Source organism: Chlorocebus sabaeus, chromosome 19 (genome assembly GCF_047675955.1).
Source record: "Chlorocebus sabaeus isolate Y175 chromosome 19, mChlSab1.0.hap1, whole genome shotgun sequence".
Taxonomy (NCBI): Eukaryota; Metazoa; Chordata; class Mammalia; order Primates; family Cercopithecidae; genus Chlorocebus; species Chlorocebus sabaeus.
Genome location: NC_132922.1, coordinates 4510567 through 4531853, shown reverse-complemented (window position 1 = coordinate 4531853; position 21287 = coordinate 4510567). Strand labels below are relative to the sequence as shown.

General features: G+C 50.3%; 1 protein-coding gene across 4 annotated transcripts in view; it reads left to right on the top strand.

Annotated features, from left to right (window-relative positions):
- The first annotated feature begins 735 nt into the window (after positions 1-735).
- GTSE1 (G2 and S-phase expressed 1) overlaps positions 736-21287 on the top strand; it is a 33178-nt gene continuing 12626 nt past the window's right edge. Inside the window, exons 1-7 of one of the 4 annotated variants that reach the window (XM_073006589.1) lie at positions 736-821; positions 1270-1369; positions 8594-8651; positions 8763-9387; positions 12233-12397; positions 13967-14090; positions 16147-16527. In XM_073006589.1, coding sequence (XP_072862690.1) covers positions 1291-1369; positions 8594-8651; positions 8763-9387; positions 12233-12397; positions 13967-14090; positions 16147-16527 — 1432 coding nt within the window. In that variant the 5' untranslated portion in view covers positions 736-821; positions 1270-1290. The other 3 variants (XM_073006591.1, XM_073006590.1, XM_073006588.1) reach the window with 3 other exon arrangements.

Genomic DNA, 21287 nt, shown 5'->3' with positions numbered 1-21287 from the left:
CGAGGTGGGTATTATACCTTGTTCGCAGGCAAAGGCTCAAGCGAGGTCAGCCTTAAGTTGCTGCCCACTGACCCATCTACCAGTCCTGTCCTTGCGTCTCCAAGGCTCAGGTCAGGGTTATCCTATCTGCTTCCCACCCTCTCCAACACATGGATTCCCCAAGGTAGGCTCCATCACCGGGCCCCAGGCCCTGGCTCTCTCCTCCAGCGCAGCTCCCCAACCGGCCTGTAAAACCCAGGACAGGCTCCCGTCACGTTCTCGGCCGTCCTCAGGCCTTGGCAGTTGGGGAGGCCCGCCAAGGGCGACGGTTCCCCTCCGGCCCCACAGGCTGTGCAGCTCCGGCCGTGAGTCTCCCTCTGGTCGCTGGGTCAGCCGGCGCCCCCGTGCGCGCCTCGGGCAGGGACCCCGCCTTTTCATTACTGTTAGTAACAGCTGGTGCGCGCTGCTTCACAGCAGGTGGGTGAGCCTACTTTTAGTCTTCCCACGGAAATCCTTAGGTGGCAGTTTTAACTTTCTCCCTACACACAAGGAACTGCTATATATGGTTCCCGCTTGACGCGGATAGCTAGGTGACACGTAGCGGCCAGGCCGGGCAGACTTCCGTGTGGATGGGCCCTGGTGCCGTGCGGAGCCAATCGCTGTGCTGGAGCAGTGCGCATGCGCCCTGGACGCTTCTTACCAGCGTCCCGACTACAATACCCAGGATGCACCGGGCCCGCCGCCTCTCGGAACCCTTTTCAAACCGACCAATCGGCAGCCCGCGTCGCCCGGCGCCGCGTTTAAATCCGTGCCGGAGGCGCGTCCTGCATCGGCGGCTTTGGGTAAGGTTGGGTCAGAGTCGGGGGCGAGGCTTTCGCAGTGGGCCAGGTGCGGCGCGGTGCCCGCTGTTCTCTGGACGGGAAGGGGCCGCGCGCCGCCAGGAGCCGGGCCTGGGCTCGAGCAGGGGTCACCGGGGCCCCTCGCGCTGTGGTCGGGGATGCCGGGAGGTCCAGGGCTGCCCCCCAGGCAACCAGAGCCCTCAACACTCTGGCCCAGGAGCCGAGAATTCCGTTATCTCGTCCGATAGCGTTCGGGCTGACTCCCGGCCTGGTAGTACCCGACCCCTGGGGTCCCCTGGGATGCGATCATTTCAGAGCGGCCTCCGCGCCGTCTCTCCCAGACCTGGCCGCGGCCTTCAGCTCTCTCTGCCCCTGTGAGCCGAAGGCTGAAGGAACCAGGAGCCCTGGGCCCTGACACTCACTCACCTTCTGGCCCCGTTCCACCCTGCAGTGACTTCTGACAACTCTCTCCATGGAAGGAGGCGGCGGCCGTGATGAGCCTTCAGCCTGCCGGGCAGGGGATGCGAACATGGATAACCCTAAGAAGGAAGGCAAGTCCTAGCTGCTGCAGCGCTGTTGTTGTTCAGGACGTTCAGTAGCGATGGAGGTTGATTTAATGTTTCCTTGAGACATTCTTTCTTTCTCAAGTGCTCGTCTGTACTCTGCACCTGTGAGACACATGACATTTGCTTTTATTTTCTGGTTTTCTTTCACCTCCTCCCCATTTTAAGTTTCATCACAGCCAGGATTCTCATCAGTTTTATTTAGCGCAGTGCCCCCATGCCCTGAACAGTACCTGACACTTTGTGGGCGCTCAAATGTTTATTGTATTGAATTCGATGTTTCCTTTTTTGTTTGTCGCTGGTTTCTGTTTACTAAGACTTGTTTAGGATCTTTGAGACCATGTTAATGAGTGAGCCTGGCCCAAAACTCCTTTCTTCTTGTGTGTTTGTCTGGTTTGGGCATCAAGGTGAGGGTAAGGCTTCACAGAATGAGTTACAGGCCACACCCTCTTTTTCTCTGAAAGCGTTTTTATGTATTTATTTATTTATTGAGTTTCACTCTGTCACCCAGGCTGGAGTGCAAAGGCGTGATCTGTACTCACTGCAACCTCTGCCTCCTGAGTTGAAGGGATTCTCCTGCCTCAGCCTCCCTAGTAGCTGGGATTACAGGCACCCTCTGCCACACCTGGCTAGTTTTTGTAATTTTAGCGGAGACGGAGTTTTGCCAGGTTGCCCAGGGTGGTCTTGAACTCCTGAGCTCAGGCAATCTGCCTGCCTCGGCCTCCCAAAGTGCTAGGATTATAGGTGTGAGCCACCTCACCCAGCCTCACAAAGCATTTTGACATTGCTTTATCCTTCGGTTCTCACACTACCCAAGGATCCTTTCTTTGAGACCGAGTCTCACTCTGCCTACCAGGCTGGAGTGCAATGGCATGATCTTGGCTCACTGCAACCTCTGCCTCTCAGGTTCAAGTGATTCTCCTGCCTCAACCTCCGGAGTAGCTGGGATTACAGGCACCCGCCACCATGCCTCGCTGATTTTTGTTGTTTTAGTAGAGATGGGGTTTTACCATGTTGGCCAGGCTGGTCTCAAACTCCTGACCTCAGGTGATCCACCTTCCTGGGCCTCGCAAAGTACTGGGATTACAGGGGTGAACCACCGCTCCTGGCCCCAAGCATCCTCAATGCCTCCATTTTGCGGGAACTTTAAAGGATACTTTACAAGATAAAGGAGACTTTACAAATCAATGTTGCATCTTCTTCATGTCTAGAAAAGCGCTTGCCTCTGCACCACTCTCCTCCTTCCTGTCATGTGCCCTTCCTTTCAAATATGTCCCTTCCACGTGCATACTGCACCCCCTGCTCCTTCTTGAGGCCTTCCCCACTTCCGTTGACCTGGCTTCATTTCCTTACTTTTTCCCTGTCCACTGGATCATGATCATCCACATACAGGTATGTTCCCTTGTCTCACTTGTTGCCATGTCTCCGTTGCCTCTCCATTGCTGTGTTTCTCCTTCCAAGCCAAACTTCAAGAGCTTTCTCACTTTTGTTCTGCCATTTTTTTCTACCTCTCAATGCCTCCCGTTCCGGCTTCCATCCTTACCACTCCATTCAAGCTGCTTTCATCAGTCGCTGACGACTTTCACATTGCCAAATCTCTTGTCATTTTTCTATCTTCAGTCAGCTTTCCAGTAACATTCGTCCTTCTGGAAACTTCCCTTGCTTGGAGTCCAAGGCGCTCTTGGTTTTCCTCCTGCCTCTCTGGCTGGTGTATCTTGTCTCTGTGTGGGCTCCTCCTCCTCTGCCATCTTCTGAGGCTGATTTCCCCAAGACCTGCTCTGGGACAGCTTTGTGCTTTCACCCTCAGCATTCCCATGGCTGCACAGCGCATCTGCTGTCTGTGGCGCCCAAGTTTTGTGTTGAGCGCAGCCTCTCCTCTGAGCTCTGGGCTTTTATATTCACCTGCCTATTTGGTGTCTTCACACACACGTCTCATCTCAAACTTGGCATACCCCGTCTGCATCCGCACACGCTGTTCTTACCTATTTCTCCATTTCACCCAGCTGTCCAAACTGAGAACCCCCTACATTCATGCCATCACCAGCTACCATCATCTCCACCTTCAGAATATATCCTGGATCTGTCTACAGACTCTCCATCTACATCCAGATGCTGCTCTCTGGGTCTCAGCCATGCTGTCTCACCCGCTCCTACTTATATATGATTCCCATTGGCTAGTATGTTCATTTGTAATGCTTCCTTTCAGATACACTTTCTACACAGAAACGTTACCTTTTAAAAACACAAGTTAGATTATAAAGCTCTTCTCTTTTTTTTTCTTTCTTTTTTTTTTGAGACAGTCTCACCGTCAGCCAGGCGGAAGTGCAATGGCGCCATCTTGGCTTACTACAACCTCCACCTCTTGGATTCAAGCGATTCTCCTGCCTCAGCCTCCCAAGTTCCTGGGAGTACAGGCACCCGCCACCACACCCGGCTAATTTTTTTTTGTATTTTTAGTAGAGATGGGGTTTCACCATGTTAGCCAGGATGGTCTTGATCTCCTGACCTTGTGATCCACCCACCTGGGCCTCCCAAAGTGCTGGGATTACAGGTGTGAGCCACTGCACCTATAATTTTTTTTTTTTTTTTTTTTTTTTGAGATGGAGTCTCGTTCTGTCACCAGGCTGGAGTGCAGTGGCACGATCTTGGCTCACTGCAACCTCTGTCTTCCGGGTTCAAGTGATTCTCCTGCCTCAGCCTCCCGAGTAGCTGAGATTACAGGCATGTGCCACCACGCCTGACTAATTTTTGTATTTTTAGTAGAGACAGCGTTTCACCATGTTGGTCGGGATGGTCTTGAACTCCTGACCTCAAGTGATCCACCTGCCTCAGCCTCCCACTGTACTGGGATTACAGGCGTGAGCCACCACACCAGGCCTAAAGCTCTTTTCTTAAAGCCCTGTAATAGTTTCCTGTCCCATTCTGGAGAAAATGAAAGCTCCTTGCCGTGGCTTGCAAACCCTCTGTGATCTGAGCCAACTTGTGTTTTCACCTCTTCCAGCCACTCTGACTTCTTCTGACCCCTTCATCTCACACACGCACTTTGGTGTTTTCTCAGAGGTGTTCCCACCTCTACATATCTCTCACCGCACTGCCTGGGGCACCCTCCAGGGCAGGCTGCATGTACCCCAAGTCTGCCTGGCACCTAGTGGAGGATGTGGTCTGTTGTGGGTGCTCATGTGTTTGCAGGCTGAGCAAGTCAGCCAGCCCGGGGCCCCTTGGAGCCAGTCACAGAGTCTGGAGCAGAAGACTGCTTCCCTGAGTTCTAGTCCTGGATTCTTTTTCCACGCTAGACAGTTGGAAGTTTCTGAAATTGACTTCCTAATTCAGAGGTGTAAAAAGTGAAATGTCTCCCTCTCTATATCTCTTAGTCACTTAGTTGCCCCCTCCAAGGGCCATCGGTGTCATCAGTCTCTTGGGTGTCCTTCCAAACATAATCTGTGCAAGTGCAAGCCAACACACACAGTGTTGCGCCCCCCTTTCCATATAGCATGGAGAGCCCTGTCCTGTGTCTTGTTTTTCAGGTGTAATTTATCTTGATGAATATTGTGTATCAACACATGAAGAGCGTTACTAGTTTTTGTACCTATATAGGGTTCCACCATGGGGATGTGTTATTCATCTCATGTGCTGTGGGTGAACGTTTAGTTTGTGCCTAGTGTCTTGCTGTTACCAGTGATGCTGCTGTAAATAACTGTGGACACCGCATAACTGCATGACACATTGCTTTCCACACCTGCTAGTGTCTGTAGGATACACTCACAAAAGTAGACTTGCCGGGTGGAAGAGGGTGTGTATTTCTTACTTTGATAGGTACTGCCAGGCCCTCTAGAGAGCTGTGATACTTTACACCTTCCCTGGCAGTGTAGGAATTGTCTCTTTCCCCACAACCTTGCCTACAGCTCATAAATCTTTGAGTTTTGAGGTCGGAAGTTCGAGACCAGCCTGACCAATGTGGAGAAACCCCGTCTCTACTAAAAATACAAAATTAGCCAGACATGCTGGTGCATACCTGCAATCCCAGATACTCAAGAGGCTGAGGGTGGAGAATCACTTGAACCCGGGAGGCAGAGGTTGTGGTGAACCGAGATAGCGCCATTGCACTCCAGCCTGAGCAACAAGAGCGAAACTCTGTCTCAAAAAAAGAAGAAAAAAGAATGTTTTGTTTTATTTTCTGTGAACTTTATCTGTTTGTATCCTTTTTCTATCTTTATTAGATTGTTAATTTTTTTATTACTTTGTAGATACACTTCATGAGTTAGCCCTTTATGAATTGAGTTGCAAATATTTTTTCCCCATTTCTTGTTTTAACTTATTGTGATTTTTGCCACACAGATGTTACAAATTTTAACGTTTGAAGGTCAATCTTTTATTATTTTTTTATTTATTTTTTGAGGCAGGTTCTCGTTCTGTTGCCTGGGCCTGCGTGCAGTGGCAAGATTATGGCTCACTGCAGCTTTGACCTCCTAGGCTCATGCGATCCTCCCTCCTAAGCCTCCCTAGTAGGGGAGACTACCACGCCCAGCTAATTTTTGTATTTTTTTTTACAGACGAGGTCTCCCTATGTTGTCTCGGCTGGTCTCAAACTTCTGGGCTCAAGCGTCCCTCCCACTTCAGCCTCCCAAAGTGCTGGGATTACAGATGTGAGCCACTGGGCCCAACCAATCAATCTTTGGTAGCTTCCGGTTTTGTGTCATAGTTAGATGTCCACATTCCCACGTTATAAAAACTTTCTCATAGCAGCTTGTTGTTTGTTTAGGGCTTTGTTTTCTTTTCATTAAGTCCTTGATTTATTTGGAATTTGGCCTGGTGTGGTATGAGGCATGGACCAAACGTAGTTGGTATTTTTCCAGATGATTATATAGTTTATCTCCATACCATTTTTTCACTTTCCCTCCTTTTTTTTTTTTTTTGTTTTTTTTGTTTTTGTTTTTTGTTTTTGTTTTTTGAGACGGAGTCTTGCTCCGTCGCCCAGGCTGGAGTGCAGTGGCGCGGTTTCCGCTCACTGCAAGCTCCACCTCCTGGATTCACGCCATTCTCCTGCCTTGGCCTCCCGAGTAGCTGGGACTACAGGCGCCTGCCACCATGCCCGGCTAATTTTTTATATTTTTTAGTAGAGACGGGGTTTCACCATGTTGGCCAGGATGGTCTCCGTCTCCTGACCTCATTATCTGCCCGCTTCGGCCTCCCAAAGTGCTGGGATTACAGGTGTGAGCCACCGCATCCAGCCAGTTTTGTTTTGTTTTTTGAGACAGGGTCTCGCTCTGTCACCCAGGCTGGTGTACAATGGCACAATCTTGGCTTACTGCAACCTCTGCCTCCCAGGTTCAAGCGATTCTCCTGCCTCAGCCTCCCCAGTAGCTGGGATTACAGGTGCCCCCCACCATGCCTGGCTAATGTTTTTTCTTTATTTTTAGTAGAGACGGGATTTTGCCACGTTGGCCGGGCTGGTCTCGAACTCCTGACCATAAGTGATCCACCCGCCTTAGCCTCCCAAAGTGCTGGGATTATAGGCGTGAGCCACCTTGACCAGCCTGCAGTGTTTATTAAGATAAAAATATTTGTGAGAGAACTTTATAAGCTTTACAGTATTGAGTACATACTGTATTTCAGTGCATTTTGATAAATATTTGCTAAGTGTCCAGGCCCTTAGCTGGACATTTAGGAATTTGGGTTAGTGTTCGACATTGTTATCTTGGAGGAGCTTATAGTCTAGTTGGGGCCAGAGAAGGGTCAAGAGGCACTCACAGAGGCTAGTGCAGTGGTAGAAAGGAGGTCCAGGCACTGCGGGGAGCCTTGTGGAGAGCTGGAGCAGGGAGCAGGTGCCCCTGCAGAAGGACCCACTAACCTGGAGCCTGTGATCTGTTTTAGAGGGACCTGGACAGACAGGGCCATGCCAGCTGTGATAATAGAATTGTGGATGGGGTGGGGTACAGAGTACATTTTGTCTGAGGGTTCAGGAAGGACTCCAAGAAGCAATGGCGGTCAATGCACTCTTATCGAGTCCCTACTCTGTGCATTTGAGTGATATTAAATTCATTGTTGAACTATGAATAGATGTTTCGTGTCTCGTAAGAGGGGAATTTAATTCTAGGGGAGCTGAGGCAGGTGGTCTTTTGAAAATGTTCTATACCTGGAAATGACTTATCTCTTCTTGAAAAGCTAGTTGAACGAGTCAGTGAATGCATTTTAGATTATATCTTAAAAGTAAGGACCTACGCTTTTGGGTGGCTTAGCAAACATAGAATGGCTGATGCAATTTCTTTCTTTTTTTTTTTTTTAAGACGGAGTCTCTCTCTCACCCAGGCTGGAATGCAGTGGCGCCATCTCGGCTCACTGCAACATCCACCTCCTAGGTTCAAGCGATTTTCCTGCCTCTGCCTCCAAGTAGCTGGGACTACAGGTGTGTGCTGTCACGCCCAGCTAATGTTTGTATTTTTAGTAGAGACAGGGTTTCACATGTTGACCAGGCTGCTATCGATCTCTTGACCTCGTGATCTGCCCGCCTCAACCTCCCAAAGTGCTGAGGTTACAGGCATAAGCCACCGCGCCCAGCCGGCTGATGCAATTTAAAAAAAAAAACTGCCCACGTGTGGTGGCTCACACCTGTAACCCCAACACTTTGGGAGGCCATGCCAGGAGGATCACTTGAGGCCAGGAGTTCGAGACCAGCCTGGTCAACATAGCGAGACTTCATCACTAGAAAAAAATTTAAAAATTTTTTTTTTTTCTTTTTTGAGACGGAGTCTCGCTCTGTCGCCCAGGCTGGAGTGCAGTAGTGCAATCTCGGCTCACCGCAAGCTCCGCCTCCCAGGTTCACACCATTCTCCTGCCTCAGCCTCCGGAGTAGCTGGGAGTACAGGTGCCCGCCACCACACCCGACTAATTTTTTTGTATTTTTAATAGAGACGGGGTTTCACTGTGTTAGCCAGGATGGTCTCGATCTCCTGACCTCGTGATCCGCCCGCCTCGGCCTCCCAAAGTGCTGGGATTACAGGTGTGAGCTGCCGCGCCCAGCCTAAAAATTTTTTTAAAAAGGAAAAGATCTAACTTAGAGCCCTCTATGAAAAACTAAATTAACATAATGACAGGATACACTTAGGGGAGTGAAATTTCACAGTACCTTTATTTAGTTCTAAGCTATAAAGCCTGGTAATATTTTTCTCTTTATCAGCTGTGGCACTAAAATAACAGTGGATTTCTTCCCCCTAGACATTCTTCTTTTGGCCGATGAAAAATTTGACTTCGATCTTTCATTGTCTTCTTCAAGGTAAACAAATGAGTTTTCTTCCCTTGCCTTGGGCATAACCACATTCAGTAAAGTCTTTCCTTTAAATGCCAATGTTATGAGTTATTAATAATTGTTTTTTTAAAAAAATAGTGCAAATGAAGATGATGAAGTCTTCTTCGGACCCGTTGGACATAAAGAAAGATGTATTGCTGCCAGCTTGGAATTAAATAATCCGGTTCCCGAACAGCCTTCGTTGCCTGCGTCTGAGAGTCCCTTTGCCTGGAGCCCTCTGGCCGGGGAGAAGTTCGTGGAAGTGTACAAAGAAGCTCACTTACTGGCTTTACAGATTGAGAGCAGCAACCGGAACCAGGCGGCCCAAGCTGCCAAGCCGGAAGACCCTCAGAGCCAGGGTGTGGAAAGATTCATACAGGAGTCAAAATTAAAAATAAACCTCTTTGAGAAAGAAAAGGAAATGAAGAAAAGCCCCACGTCTCTTAAAAGGGAGACATACTACCTGTCAGACAGCCCCTTGCTGGGGCCCTCTGTGGGCAAGCCTCGGTTCTTGGCCTCCTCTCCGGCCCTGCCCAGCTCTGGTGCCCAGGCCAGCCTCGCCTGGGCGCTGGGGCCTCCACACTCTGCTCATGCTTTGCCCAGGGAGTCATGCACTGCTCCTGCTCCAAGTCAGGCAGCGACTCAGAGGAAGCCCGGGAGCAAATTGCTGCTGCCTCGAGTGGCCTCTGTTAGAGGAAGAAGCATCCCTGGGGCTGCGGAGAAGGTAAATGCCTCAGCAGAGCACCTGTCTGGGGAGCCGCCACTCCTTGCCCCTCAGCCCTCTCACAGAAGCCACATGGGGAAAGCCCCGGAGGTGGCAAGGCTCTGAGGCCTCTGAGGCACAGGAATGGGGAGTCCAGGAAAAGCAGTCGCCAATAGGAAGCTGATGTGGGGGTGGCTTGGGTAGGGTTGGGGTGACTTAATACTTCCTCCTAAATTCTATCTGAAGTTGTTCCTTTTGTTTTGTTACAATGCTGGATATACACAGTACGGATTTCCTTTGCTTTAACAAGCAACCTCTTCCAAAAACTCCCCTCCTCTGTGATAGCTGCTAGTCAGCCTCCTTGACCGTGCCTCAGTTTACACTGTGTTCCTCCTGGGCATTAAGTGAGGTGAGCTTTCCTGGGAGGTGGCAGTTGACAGGGGTGCCTTTGGGTGCAGTCTGCCAACTCTGGGACACTGAGGGTCCTGGAGGTCTGGGGAAAAGGTGGGGGTGAGCACAGGGCTTGCGGCCAGGGCTGCCCGATCTGGCTCTTGCTTGGGAGAGGGAGGCTGCTCCTCCTGTGGGAGAGGCTGCAGAGAGGAGGACAGGGCGGGTGGGAGCCCCGGGGCCCACCCTGCAGCCCGTTCCCAACTCTGCCCCCTCCCCTGGGCAGCACCTACAGAGGAAGACCCTGGGTGGGGCCATTAGGAGGTACAGGCAAATGCAGAATGCTCAGCAAGGGCCCAGAAATTCCTTTACCCCCACCAAGCCCATCTCCTGAGCCACGTGACTCCCTGTAGTGAGAGCCAAGAATGGAAGCCAGCCGAGGTGCAGCTGCCACACATTGCCCTTGACAAGGAGGTATGTCCGGCACTGCCACCCCGAATAGCTGGGGCCTGTCCCTTGGTCCTGCAAACTCCTTTTATTGGAGCCCGTTTGGATGTAAATTCCTACCGTGATGTTTCTAGAACGACAGTGGGATGGGTCTTGCTGTGTGGAGCACACGTGGACTCGGGACAGGGATTGTGCGTGTAGCATGCGTGGACTCGGGGAGAGAGGTGGTGTGATTTGGGGTGCTTCAGACCCATTGGAGCACCTCCTTTGATCTCCTGGTCCTGGGTGGTGAACTGGCGTCCAGAGAGCTTGTTCCCAGTGGACAGGGCATTGTGCGCACAGCTGAGATGCACTCACGCACACATGGGAGCCCCACCACTTCCTGCATGCTTCTCTGGGAGAAGTCACTCCTAGAGTGGCTCATGGCCCATGCTCACTCCTGTGAGGAGTCATCAGCAATGGGTGGACCACTCGACTGTAACACCTACTTAAAAGTGTGCTTCACAGACAACTGCTAGGATGCCTAAAGGAAAAAGAAAAAGAAAATAACCAGTGTTATTTTGAGGATGAGGATGTGGAGGTTGAGGAGAAGGTTGAGGATGTGGAGAAGTTGGAAGCTCACGCACTGCTGGTGGGACCGTGAAACAGTGCAGCTGTTGTGGAAACAGTTTGGCAGCTCCTAAAAAACTAAATTTAGAGTTCCCATGGGACCCAGCAGTTCCACTCCTTAGTACACAGACCTGAGAGAATTGAAGTCATATGCACAGAAAAATCCACATGCAGATGTTCAAAGCAGCATTGTTCATAACAGCCAAAAAAGTAGGACCAACCCAGGCATCCAGCAAATGATGAATGGGTAAAGAAAATGGGGTCTATCCAGACAATGGTTTATTTTTGGCAACAAGAAGGAACACTGCCGGGTGCTGGGATTACAGGTGTGAGCCACCGTGCCCGGCCGGAAACAGATTCTTTTTAGGAACATATTTTAAGATTAGCTTGTGCTGGTTGTACAACATAACAGATCTACTAAAAACCACTGAAGTGTACTGTTTAAAATAGTGAATTTTACGTTATGAGAAGTATCTCAGGTTTTAGAAATGCTATAAAGGGAAAAAGTTACTGCTGCATCTTTACCACTCTGAGCTTCTATTGCTGTTACCTTATTACCCCTGCTGTTATAAGGGGCTATTTATGTAAGTATGAATTCGTTCTATGAATGCCCTTGTCCCTAAATATGTCAGGAACTTATTTTTTGACTCTTCTGGCCAAAGAAAATGGCTTTCAAACTAGACCAAGAAGATACATTGCAATTGTGCAGCTTCTCTGGTAGAGATGACCATTTAATGGATGAGTCCTTTCTGTACAGCAGCTTAAAATTTGTGTAACTAGACCAGCTTTCTCATTATCATTCTTAAATAAGGATCCTGACTGGGGAACAGCTTTAGAGCACTGCTTTCCTATTAATGACCTGTGTCGGTATCATTTGATGCTATTTTTAATGAGGAAGCAAAATCCATCATCACTTTTGTCCACAGTGATTTGGTGGAGGATGTGAACTGCTTGCTCTATTCCCTTCAATCTAGCTGATGAATGGAGGAGCATGTGTAGCATTTGGGATGATAGTGCCTGGGCTTGCTTTAAATTGAAGCCTGAAGGCCGGGCGCGGTGGCTCAAGCCTGTAATCCCAGCACTTTGGGAGGCCGAGACGGGCGGATCACGAGGTCAGGAGATCGAGACCAACCTGGTGAAACCTCGTCTCTACTAAAAAAATACAAAAAACTAGCCAGGCGAGATGGCAGGCGCCTGTAGTCCCAGCTACTCGGGAGGCTGAGGCAGGAGAATGGCGTAAACCCAGGAGGCACAGCTTGCAGTGAGCTGAGATCCGGCCACTGCACTCCAGCCTGGGCCACAGAGCCAGACTCCGTCTCAAAAAAAAAAAAAAAAAAAAAAAAAACAAATAAATTGAAGCCTGAGTATCTCTGTACATTGTTAAGGACTAGACAGTTCTCACAGTTCAAATTAAATTTTTCAGCCCAAGAAAGAGATTCCAGCTAGTCCTTCCAGGACAAAAATCCCAGCCGAGAAGGAATTCCACCGGGATGTTCTCCCTGAGAAATCTGCCCCGGGTGCTGTCAGTGTGCCGGCCGCTGGAAGCCACTTGGGCCAGGGCAAGCGGGCGATCCCTGTTCCAAATAAGGTGAGTTGGCTGCTGGGGCCCTGACTTGTGGTTGCTGGGAATGAGGTGGCAGCTGTGTGTACAAGTGCTTTGGATTAAAATCAGTGGCTCATACCTATGATCCCAGCATTTTGGGAGGCCAAGATGGGAGGATCACTTGAGCCCGAGAGTTCAAGACCATCCTGAGCAACATGATGAAACCCATCTCTCCAAAAAATACAAAAATTAGCTGGGCATGGTGGTACGCACCTGTAGTCCCAGCTACTCGGGAGGCTGAGGTGGGATGATTGCTTGAGCCCAGGAGGTCGGGGCTGCAGTGAGTCATAATCATACGCTGCACTCCAGGTTGGGTGACAGAACGAGACCCTGTCTCAAAAAAAAAAAAAAAAAATAGAGGTGGAAAAGTTGAAAATACACCCACAAGAGGCAGCCTGCAAAATACATGCAAAGAATACTGGCTTCGCAGTGTGCACTGATGGCTGGCCTCTGCCCTGGGAGCTGTGTGGGTTGGGAAAAGTCAGCGTCTCAGAGCCCTAGTTCGTAGGTGGGGATATTCCGTTTCCCTCATGTAGGGTCCTTGAACAGATGACATGAGATGTTGATGTTTTGAAAACAGCGGCTGGGTGTGGTGGCTCACACATGTAATCTCAGCACTTTGGGAGGCTGAGGCGGGAGGATCACTTGAGCCCAGGAGTTTGAGACCAGCCTGGGCAACATAGTGAGACCCCCATCTCTACTAAAAAATAAAAATAATCAGCCAGGCATGGTGGTGCATGCCTGTGGTCCCAGCTATTTGGGAGGCTGAGGTGGGAGGATTGCTTGAACCCAGGAGGTCAAGGCTGCAGTGAGCTGTGATCATGCCACCGCATTCCATTCCAGCCTGGGCAACAGAGTGAGACCCTTTCTGAAAGAAAAAAACTGCAGTTCCTCACAGGCATGGAGAGGAACACATGCCACATCTTTCTGGCATTGGCGGTAAACCGAACTGGGCGTTAGAGTACTGGCAGTTCTTGTTAAAGCTGCCCAAAGCTGGGCCCTACAGCTGCTGACTCATGGGATCTGGGCTGGGGCCCCAAATCTGCATTTCCGCTATAGCTCCCTAATGTGATCCTCACGCAGGAGCTTGAAGACTATGCTTTGCGAAGTGCTGCTTGACTTTTTTCTTCTTTAAATTCAAGATGATAATTATTAGATTATTTTAAAATATTAAAAACCCCTAATTTTTTTTTTTTTTTTTTTTTTTTTCCCGCTCAGGCTGGAGTGCAACGGCATGAGCTTAGCTCACTGCAACCTCCACCTCCTGGGTTCAAGCGATTCTCCTGCCTCAGCCTCCCAAGTAGCTGGGACTACAGGTGCCTACTACCATGCCAGGCTAATTTTTATATTTTTAGTAGAGACGGGGTTTCACCATATTGGCCAGGCTGGTCTCAAACTCCTGACCTTGTGACCCGCCCGCTTCGGCCTCCCAAAATGCTAGGATTACAAGCGTGAGCCACCGCGCCCGGCCAAAAACCCCTTACTTTTGCAGACATAAGTTACAGGTAAATAATGAGATCTTTGCTGATTCTGTTTTTTCACATTTTGCCCCAGCTGGGGCTGAAGAAGACCCTGTTAAAAGCACCCGGCTCTACCAGCAATCTCGCAAGGAAGTCCTCCTCAGGACCTGTTTGGAGCGGGGCATCCAGTGTATGCACATCCCCAGCAGCGGGCAAAGGTAAGGCAGCCTTTACCTTTACCTGTGCTTGGACCCACATTTGGCCAGGTGAGGCCTGGAGTGCTGCTGAGGCCTCGGAGACTGTTTCTACAGAACCACTTAGGCTCAACAGGACGTCCCGGAGGGCGTGCTGTGTGCGGTGGACCAGGCTGTCGGCTGAGTTGCTGTGCTTGCCCTCAGTGCATCTGTCCCATGAGGAGGGCACAGTCAGATGGGTGGCTTCAGTCTAGGGGGTACACACAGCCAGAAAGCGTGTATGATATCCCATGCCTGAGAACACAGAAGGAATCAGGCTCATGTCAATACCATGAGATACCAGTTTTAAAATAGGACTATTCCAGATAATTTATGGCATATGGCCCCCATAACTCCTGGGTGCCTGTTTAAATCCATGCTCCCACACCTGTTTGAGGTCAAGCCACATTTCAACCTTGCCGAGCCACCGCTGCCATCTAGTGGTAAGGGAAAGCCTTCGCCTTTCTGCTCTTCAGAGCGAATCCTCTTGAAGGTGCATTGGCCCTGTGGAGTCTTGGGGTCGTTCAGGGTACCACGGTGTGGATTGTGTTCACAAAATGTAGAAAGTGGTCCTGGTGCAGTGGCTCACACCTGTGATCCCAGCACTTTGGGAGGCCGAGATGGGTGGATCGCTTGAGTCCTGGAGTTTGAGACCAGCCTGGCCAACATGGTGAAACCCTGTCACTACTAAAAACACAAAAACTAGCCAGGCATGGTGGCGGGTGCCTGTAGTCCCAGCTACTCGGGAGACTGGGGCACGAGAGTCGCTTGAACCCGGGAGGCGGAGGTTGCGGTGAGCCGAGACTGTGTCACTGCACTCCAGCCTGGGCGAGAGCGAGACTCCGTCTCAAAAAAAAAAAAAAGAAAAGGAAAAGTGTGAACTCTAATCAGATTGATCTGATCTGGAATCCTGACTCTGCCATTCTGTGATTAAGAGAGGTTTGTGTCCTTATCTTTATAGACTGAGGTGACGACCTCCTGAGCTCAAGCAATCCTCCCACCTCAGCCTCCTGAATAGCTGGGACTGCAGCCACATGCCACCACACTCAGCTAATTTGTGTGTGTGTGTGTGTGTTTTTTTTTTTTTGAGATGGAGTCTCGCTCTATTGCCAGGTTGGAGTGCAGTGGCACAATCTTGGCTCATTGCAACCTCTGCCTCCCGGGTTCAAGTGATTCTCCTGCCTCAGCCTCCCGAGTAACTGGGACTACAGGTGCCCGCCACTACACCTGACTAATTTTTGTATTTTTAGTAGAGATGGGGTTTCACCATGTTGGCCAAGATGGTCTCGATCTCTTGACCTCATGACCTGCCCGCTTCGGCCTCCCAAAGTGCTGGGATTACAGGCATGAGCCACCACGCCTGGCCCACATTTTTGTGTTTTTTGTAGTGAGGACGGTCTCACTATATTAGCCAGGCTGATCTCGAACTCCTGGCCTTGAGTGATCTCCTGCCTTGGCCTCCCAAAGTGTTTGGATTATAGGCATGAGCCACCACTCCTGTTCCTAAAGTTTTTCTTTAAGAATCCTTTACCAGATCATCCGTGTATATTGGTAGCTCAGTATTTATTATTCTAGTTTATCTGGTCTTCTATTTTAAATAGTGCTTATGGTTAATATGACCCAGACTCCTTGTAATTTTAAAGGAATCAACCAGTAACAATTGCGTCTTTTTTCCCTGTTCCCTGTCCACCTCTGTGACCAGACAGATGAGACATGTGACTAGACTATCCCCTTCCATCTGCTCCACTAATGTAGATTTCTCCTGCCAACATAATCAACGAAGATAGGAGAGCTTGAATTTATGCATGCTTTTGTACATGTTAGTAATGATTTTGAGAATAAGTACCTTAGAATACACTCAGCTAAGCTAAAAGCTGCCTGGGCCCGTGCTGTGTTTGATGATGTTGCCTGATGGGCTTATGGAATATTTTTAATGTGTCATATGTTTAAGGTAGATGAGCTAAAGACAGCATAACTTCTGTGTGTTTGTTAAATAGCTGCCTAATTTTATAATGTGATTTTTGTGTGTATACCCTTCTAGCTAAATCAAGTGAATTTGCAAGTATTCCTGCAAACAGCTCCCGGCCTCTGTCAAACATCAGCAAGTCAGGCGGAATAGGACCCACCCGGCTGCGGCCTGCTCTGCCTGCAGGCCCTGTGGGGGCATCCTCCCAGCAAGCCAAGCAGGTCGATGTTTCTGGGCTGGCAGCGGAGCAGCCCACAGCGCCCCCCTCAGCATCCCCCACCCAACCCCAGACTCCGGAAGGTGGAGGCCAGTGGCCAAACTCCAGTTCCACTTGGTCAGAATCTTCTCAATTGAATAAGACTAGAAGTATCAGACGGCGAGATTCCTATCTAAATTCCAAGACAAAGATTATGCCTACTCCTACAAATCAATTTAAAATTCCTAAGTTTTGTATTGGTGAGTAATAGATGCATTTTAATGTATCTTTAAAATATTGAAGAAATTCTATTTAAAGTTTTAAACAACTATTGATGGCAGTGACGGTGTTTTTAGTTCTTTCCTCCAACAGTGCTTTCAAGTGTGACCTGCTGTCTTCTCGCCCACTGTTTTGGAGGCTCAGTGTAGGCCCCCAGAATGTCTTACGTTCGCTCTTGTGAGTGTGACACCCCGGAACTCTTAGGCTGCTTGTAAGGTTTTCTCTTTACTGTTACTGTTAGCAATTTGATTATTATGTGCTTTGAGGTGGCTTTCTTTGCCTTTATCCTGCTTGGAGTTTCTTAAGCTTCTTTGATCTGTAGGTTGGTTTTTTTCATCAAATTTGGAAAATCTTGGCCATTATTTCTTCAGCTATCTTTGCATCTTTCCACTTTATTTCCTAGAACTCTAATCACATCTATTTCAGGCCTCTTGACGTTGTCTTACAGGACACCGAAGCTCTGTTCTTTTTTTTTAATTTCAGCCGTTTTTCTTTTCCTTTTTTTTTTGTTTTGTTTTTTATTTTTTGTTTTTTGAGATGGAGTCTTGCTGTCACCCAGGCTGGAATGCACTGGCATGATCTCGGCTCACTGCAACCTCCACCTACTGAGTTCAAGCAGTTCTCCTGCCTCAACCTCCCGAGTAGTTGGGATTACAGGTGCCCGCCACCATGCCCTATTAATTTTTTTTGCTATTTTTGGTAGAGACAGGGTTTCGCTATGTTGGCCAGGCTGGTCTCTAACTCCTGACCCACCCACCTCGGCCTCCCAAACTGTTGGGATTACAGCGTGAACTGCCACACCCGGCCCAGCCTTTTCCCTTGAGCTGCAGTTTGGGTCGTTTCTGTTGTCAGATACCATTTCTTCTGCAGTGCCTAATAGCTGTGACGCCCATGCAGTTAACTTTTCGTTTCTAACATAATAGTTTCCCCTTATTTCTCCTCATGGTACTTGGGTTTTCTTTTACATCCTTGTGAGCAAATTGATAATCGTTTTAAGGTCTACGATTCTTCTCATACCATCTTCCGCATCATTTTGGGGTCTGTTTCTGTTGACTAATTTTGTTTCCGGGTTTTGGCCTCATTTTCCTGCCTCTACGTTTTTTACAGGTTTTTCTTGGTTGTTGGATATTGTCAGGTGTAGACTTTTGAATGTCTGGATTTTGTTGTCTTTCTCTGAGGAGTTGGGTTGGGCTTGGCAGGCAGTGAAGGTGCAGATCATCCTTCTGAGACTTTTTATGCTTTGAAGTGGTGGGTCTAGAATAGTCTTTCCGCCTCCTGCCACCGGCGCCCTTCTCAAGGCCTCTGCTGCAAGCCCGTGTGTCCCGCGAGGCCCCTGCACTCCGGCTGCTGCAAGATGACGGCTTCCCGGCCCTGTGAGCTCCGCTCGTTGCTCCCTGGTAGTTGCTCTTCTCTTGACCTTGAGGACTCCTGCCTTGCACCTGTGCACTGCCTGGTGCTCAGCCAGAGACTCGAGATTCCCCTTGGGTTCCTAGAGCTCGTTCTGTCGCAGTAGCCCCCTCCTCTCTAGTTTCTGGCCCTCACGTTGCAGCCACCTCAGCCTTCTAAGCGCCAGCCACTGCCCTCTCCAGTCACTGAGGCCACCAGCCCCAGCAGGTGTCTGGCCAGTGGTGGGTAGGTGTTTGTAAAGTTTCCATGAATTACTCGAACAATTGTGTGCAATGCAGAAAGTTCTCGGAGCTGACTTAAGGTGAGAGGAGCGTCCTGGCCTCCTCTGTCAGGTAGATCTATCTGCCGTCTGGGTGCTTGAGGATTTTAAGTTCTGGCAGTGCCAGCCAGCACAGGCAGCCTGTAACTCCCAGAAACCACACTCTGAGTCCTGCTGTAGGAACAAACTGTTCTGCTGAGTGTGTTCTCTGTACTGGAATGCTTTGGGGGACAAGGGGCATCATGGTAAGACAGACCTACTCTCACGGAATTTCTGTTTAATAGGAAAAGACACGAAATGTTATCAGATGAGCAGGCCTTCAGATCCTAGCATAACGAAGTGACTAAGAGAAGATGGTGTCCTGGGGCTGGCGTGTTTGGGGAGGAATTTGCATCAGGTGGTTTAGGTGGTTCTTTGGCAAAGATGGTCAGGAGGCGACACGGGACTGAGATCTGAACCAGGACACCGAGGCAGCTGGTAGGAAAGCGCAAGGGGGAGCACTCCAGGCAGAGGCAACGGCGAGTACAGAGGTCCTGGGGCAGGAAGGCACGGGGCGTGCTCCGGGAGCAGCTCAGGGGCCGGAGGATGGGAGCGCAGCCACTGTGGTCCGGATTCCGCCTAGACGTGCGACAGCTGGTCGGTACTCCTTGGTGTGAGGGACCCAGACTTCTTCCATCCTGTGTTGCTGTGATGAGCTTCTCGTCCTCGTGGTCTGGTGTGGCTGCACCGGCTCTGGCCCTCATACCTCCCGGCAGGAAGCCTGTTTAGGTGAAGAAGAGCAAATCCCCACCTTTCAAGGACTCTCACTGCAAGTTGTCTCTGTCACTCCATTTGTGTCCCGTTGGTCACCATGCTTCCCTGCACAGGATGCTAGGACACGTTGTCTTTATTCTGCACACAGCTGAAATGTCTTACTGAGAAGAAGAGGAAAGTAGCTGTTGAACAAAAATTAGCAATCTCAGCCAGTCAGTGACCGAGGGGCAGGGTAAGAAGAGATGAAGACAGAGGGGCAGCCCAAGGCCGGATTGCAGAGCGCGGCGTGACCAGAGTGGGCCCTGGAGTACCGTCAGTGCAGGAGGATGTGTGTGCAAGAGATTAGAGCAGAGCAACTTGACCTTCAGAAGATCCCTCCATAGAGGGAAGAGCAGAGTGTCTGGGCGGGAGCGAAGTGGGGAGGGTAATGCAGACCTCGGCCTCACTGTGTTGGGGAGGAGGCTAGTGCTGGGGAAGGAGACTGGGGTGCTGTGGTCTGCTTGACATTCTGGTAGCTTAGGGCCCATGTGGCAGTGTAGAGAGGGACTCGAGTGGCCCTGAGGTTCTGGCAGAACCTGGGTGCTGCGGCTCATGTGACAGGAGGGCTGGAAGAGGCAGCGGGCAGACTCCACGGCCCCATTTTGGAAGTAGTGAGGGTGAGAGGCCACTTGGGCTGCCACTGAGGGGTAGAGCAGGCTGAGAACTCAGAGAAGCCACAGCTGGAGACCTCAGTGTAGGTTTCAACAGCAGAGAGCTGAGTTTATAGAGATGGGAGCTGTGGGCTGGGCACGGTGGCTCACGCCTATAATCCTAGCACTTTGGGAGGCCAAAGTGAGTGGATCACCTGAGGTCAGGAGTTCGAGACCAGCCTGGTCAATATGGTGAAACCCTGTCTCTACTAAAAATACAAAAATTAGCCAGGCATGGTGGCACATGCCTGTAATCCCAGATACTTGGGAAGCTGAGGCAGGAGAATCACTTGAGTCAGGAGGCAGAGGTTGTAGTGAGCCGAGATGGTGTCACTGCACTCCAGCCTGGGCGACAGAACGAGACTGTCTCAAAAAAAAAAAGAAAGAAAAGAAATGGGAGCTAGGATTGGGTGGGTTCTTCAGGGACACTCTATGGCCCAGGTCACGTGGAGGTTTGTTCAGTAGTGCTTGCTTCTCTTCTGCCTGAATGCCTGGAGCCGGGACATGTGTCTGCCATGTTTCTCCTGATCACATTGGCACAAATGTTGGCTGGTCTCCACAAATGTCGGCTGGCTGTCAGGCTGCTTGATGCCACAGGACTTCTGCTAATCCCAAATTCCCTGTTGACTTTGCCCTGTTTCCTAGACCGTGCCCCTGGGGGCTCCTTAGGCACCTCTCAGATGTGCATTTCACCTTCAGCAGGCGGTTCCTCCTCTCTCCACGATGCTGGGAACAGGGCTGTCTCTTGCACGCCTTTGGTCATTCATCAGGGTCAAAACTGGTCCCACAAACTCAGCACTGGCCGGAAGAGAGGCCCCAAGGGAGTGGCCATGCTGTTGGGAACACACAGCTCTGGGAGGCACGTGGTGGTGCACACTCTTTGGCTGAGAGCACTGGTGGTGTTGCTCATTGGCTGTGACACCAGCTGTCACTGTGGAGGAGAGGTGAGGGCTGAGGGCACTCATAGCGTGGGACCACATGAGCGGTGCCCTATAGTGGAGCCTTTCATAGGTGCATTTTCTCAAAATACTCAAGCAGCATTCGTTGTAAAACAGTCCAGTGACAGATGTTGCTGTTCACTCTGAGTCCACGCTGCCGGGTCACCCAGAGGATTGAGACTTGGAATTCTGGGTACTGGGAGCTGCAGTGGAGCCGCGCTGTCCGGGTTTAGGGAAGAGCTGATGTGGGCCTGGGAGGTGCGTGTGCGCATGCGGCCCTAGGGCAGTCTTGAGGGTGTCAGGAGATGGCTTGTTCGTGTTCTGTTTCATAAGAAGAATGACCTTCCTGTGCCACCGTGGAAGCTGATGAAGAGTGCACTCCACCCAGCTGAGGGAGAGGACAACCAAGAGGAAGGGGCCGGGAGAGAGGGAGCCAGCGCGGGAGGCGGCGAGGGAGAGGGAGGAAGCGAGGGAGAGGGAGGTGGCGAGGGAGAGGCAGGTGGCGGGGGAGAGGGAGGCAGGCTTGCCTCTGCACCCGCCAGGTGTGACCAACTTGGGTCTCACAAAGACCTCTGTGAATGGTGCAGGGTCAGTGACTCAAGAATGTTCCCAAAAGACAGGGATGATAGGATGATTCAGTCACAGACCACCCCACTCCATAAAAGAAAACAAACACTAGGCTGGGCAACACAGTG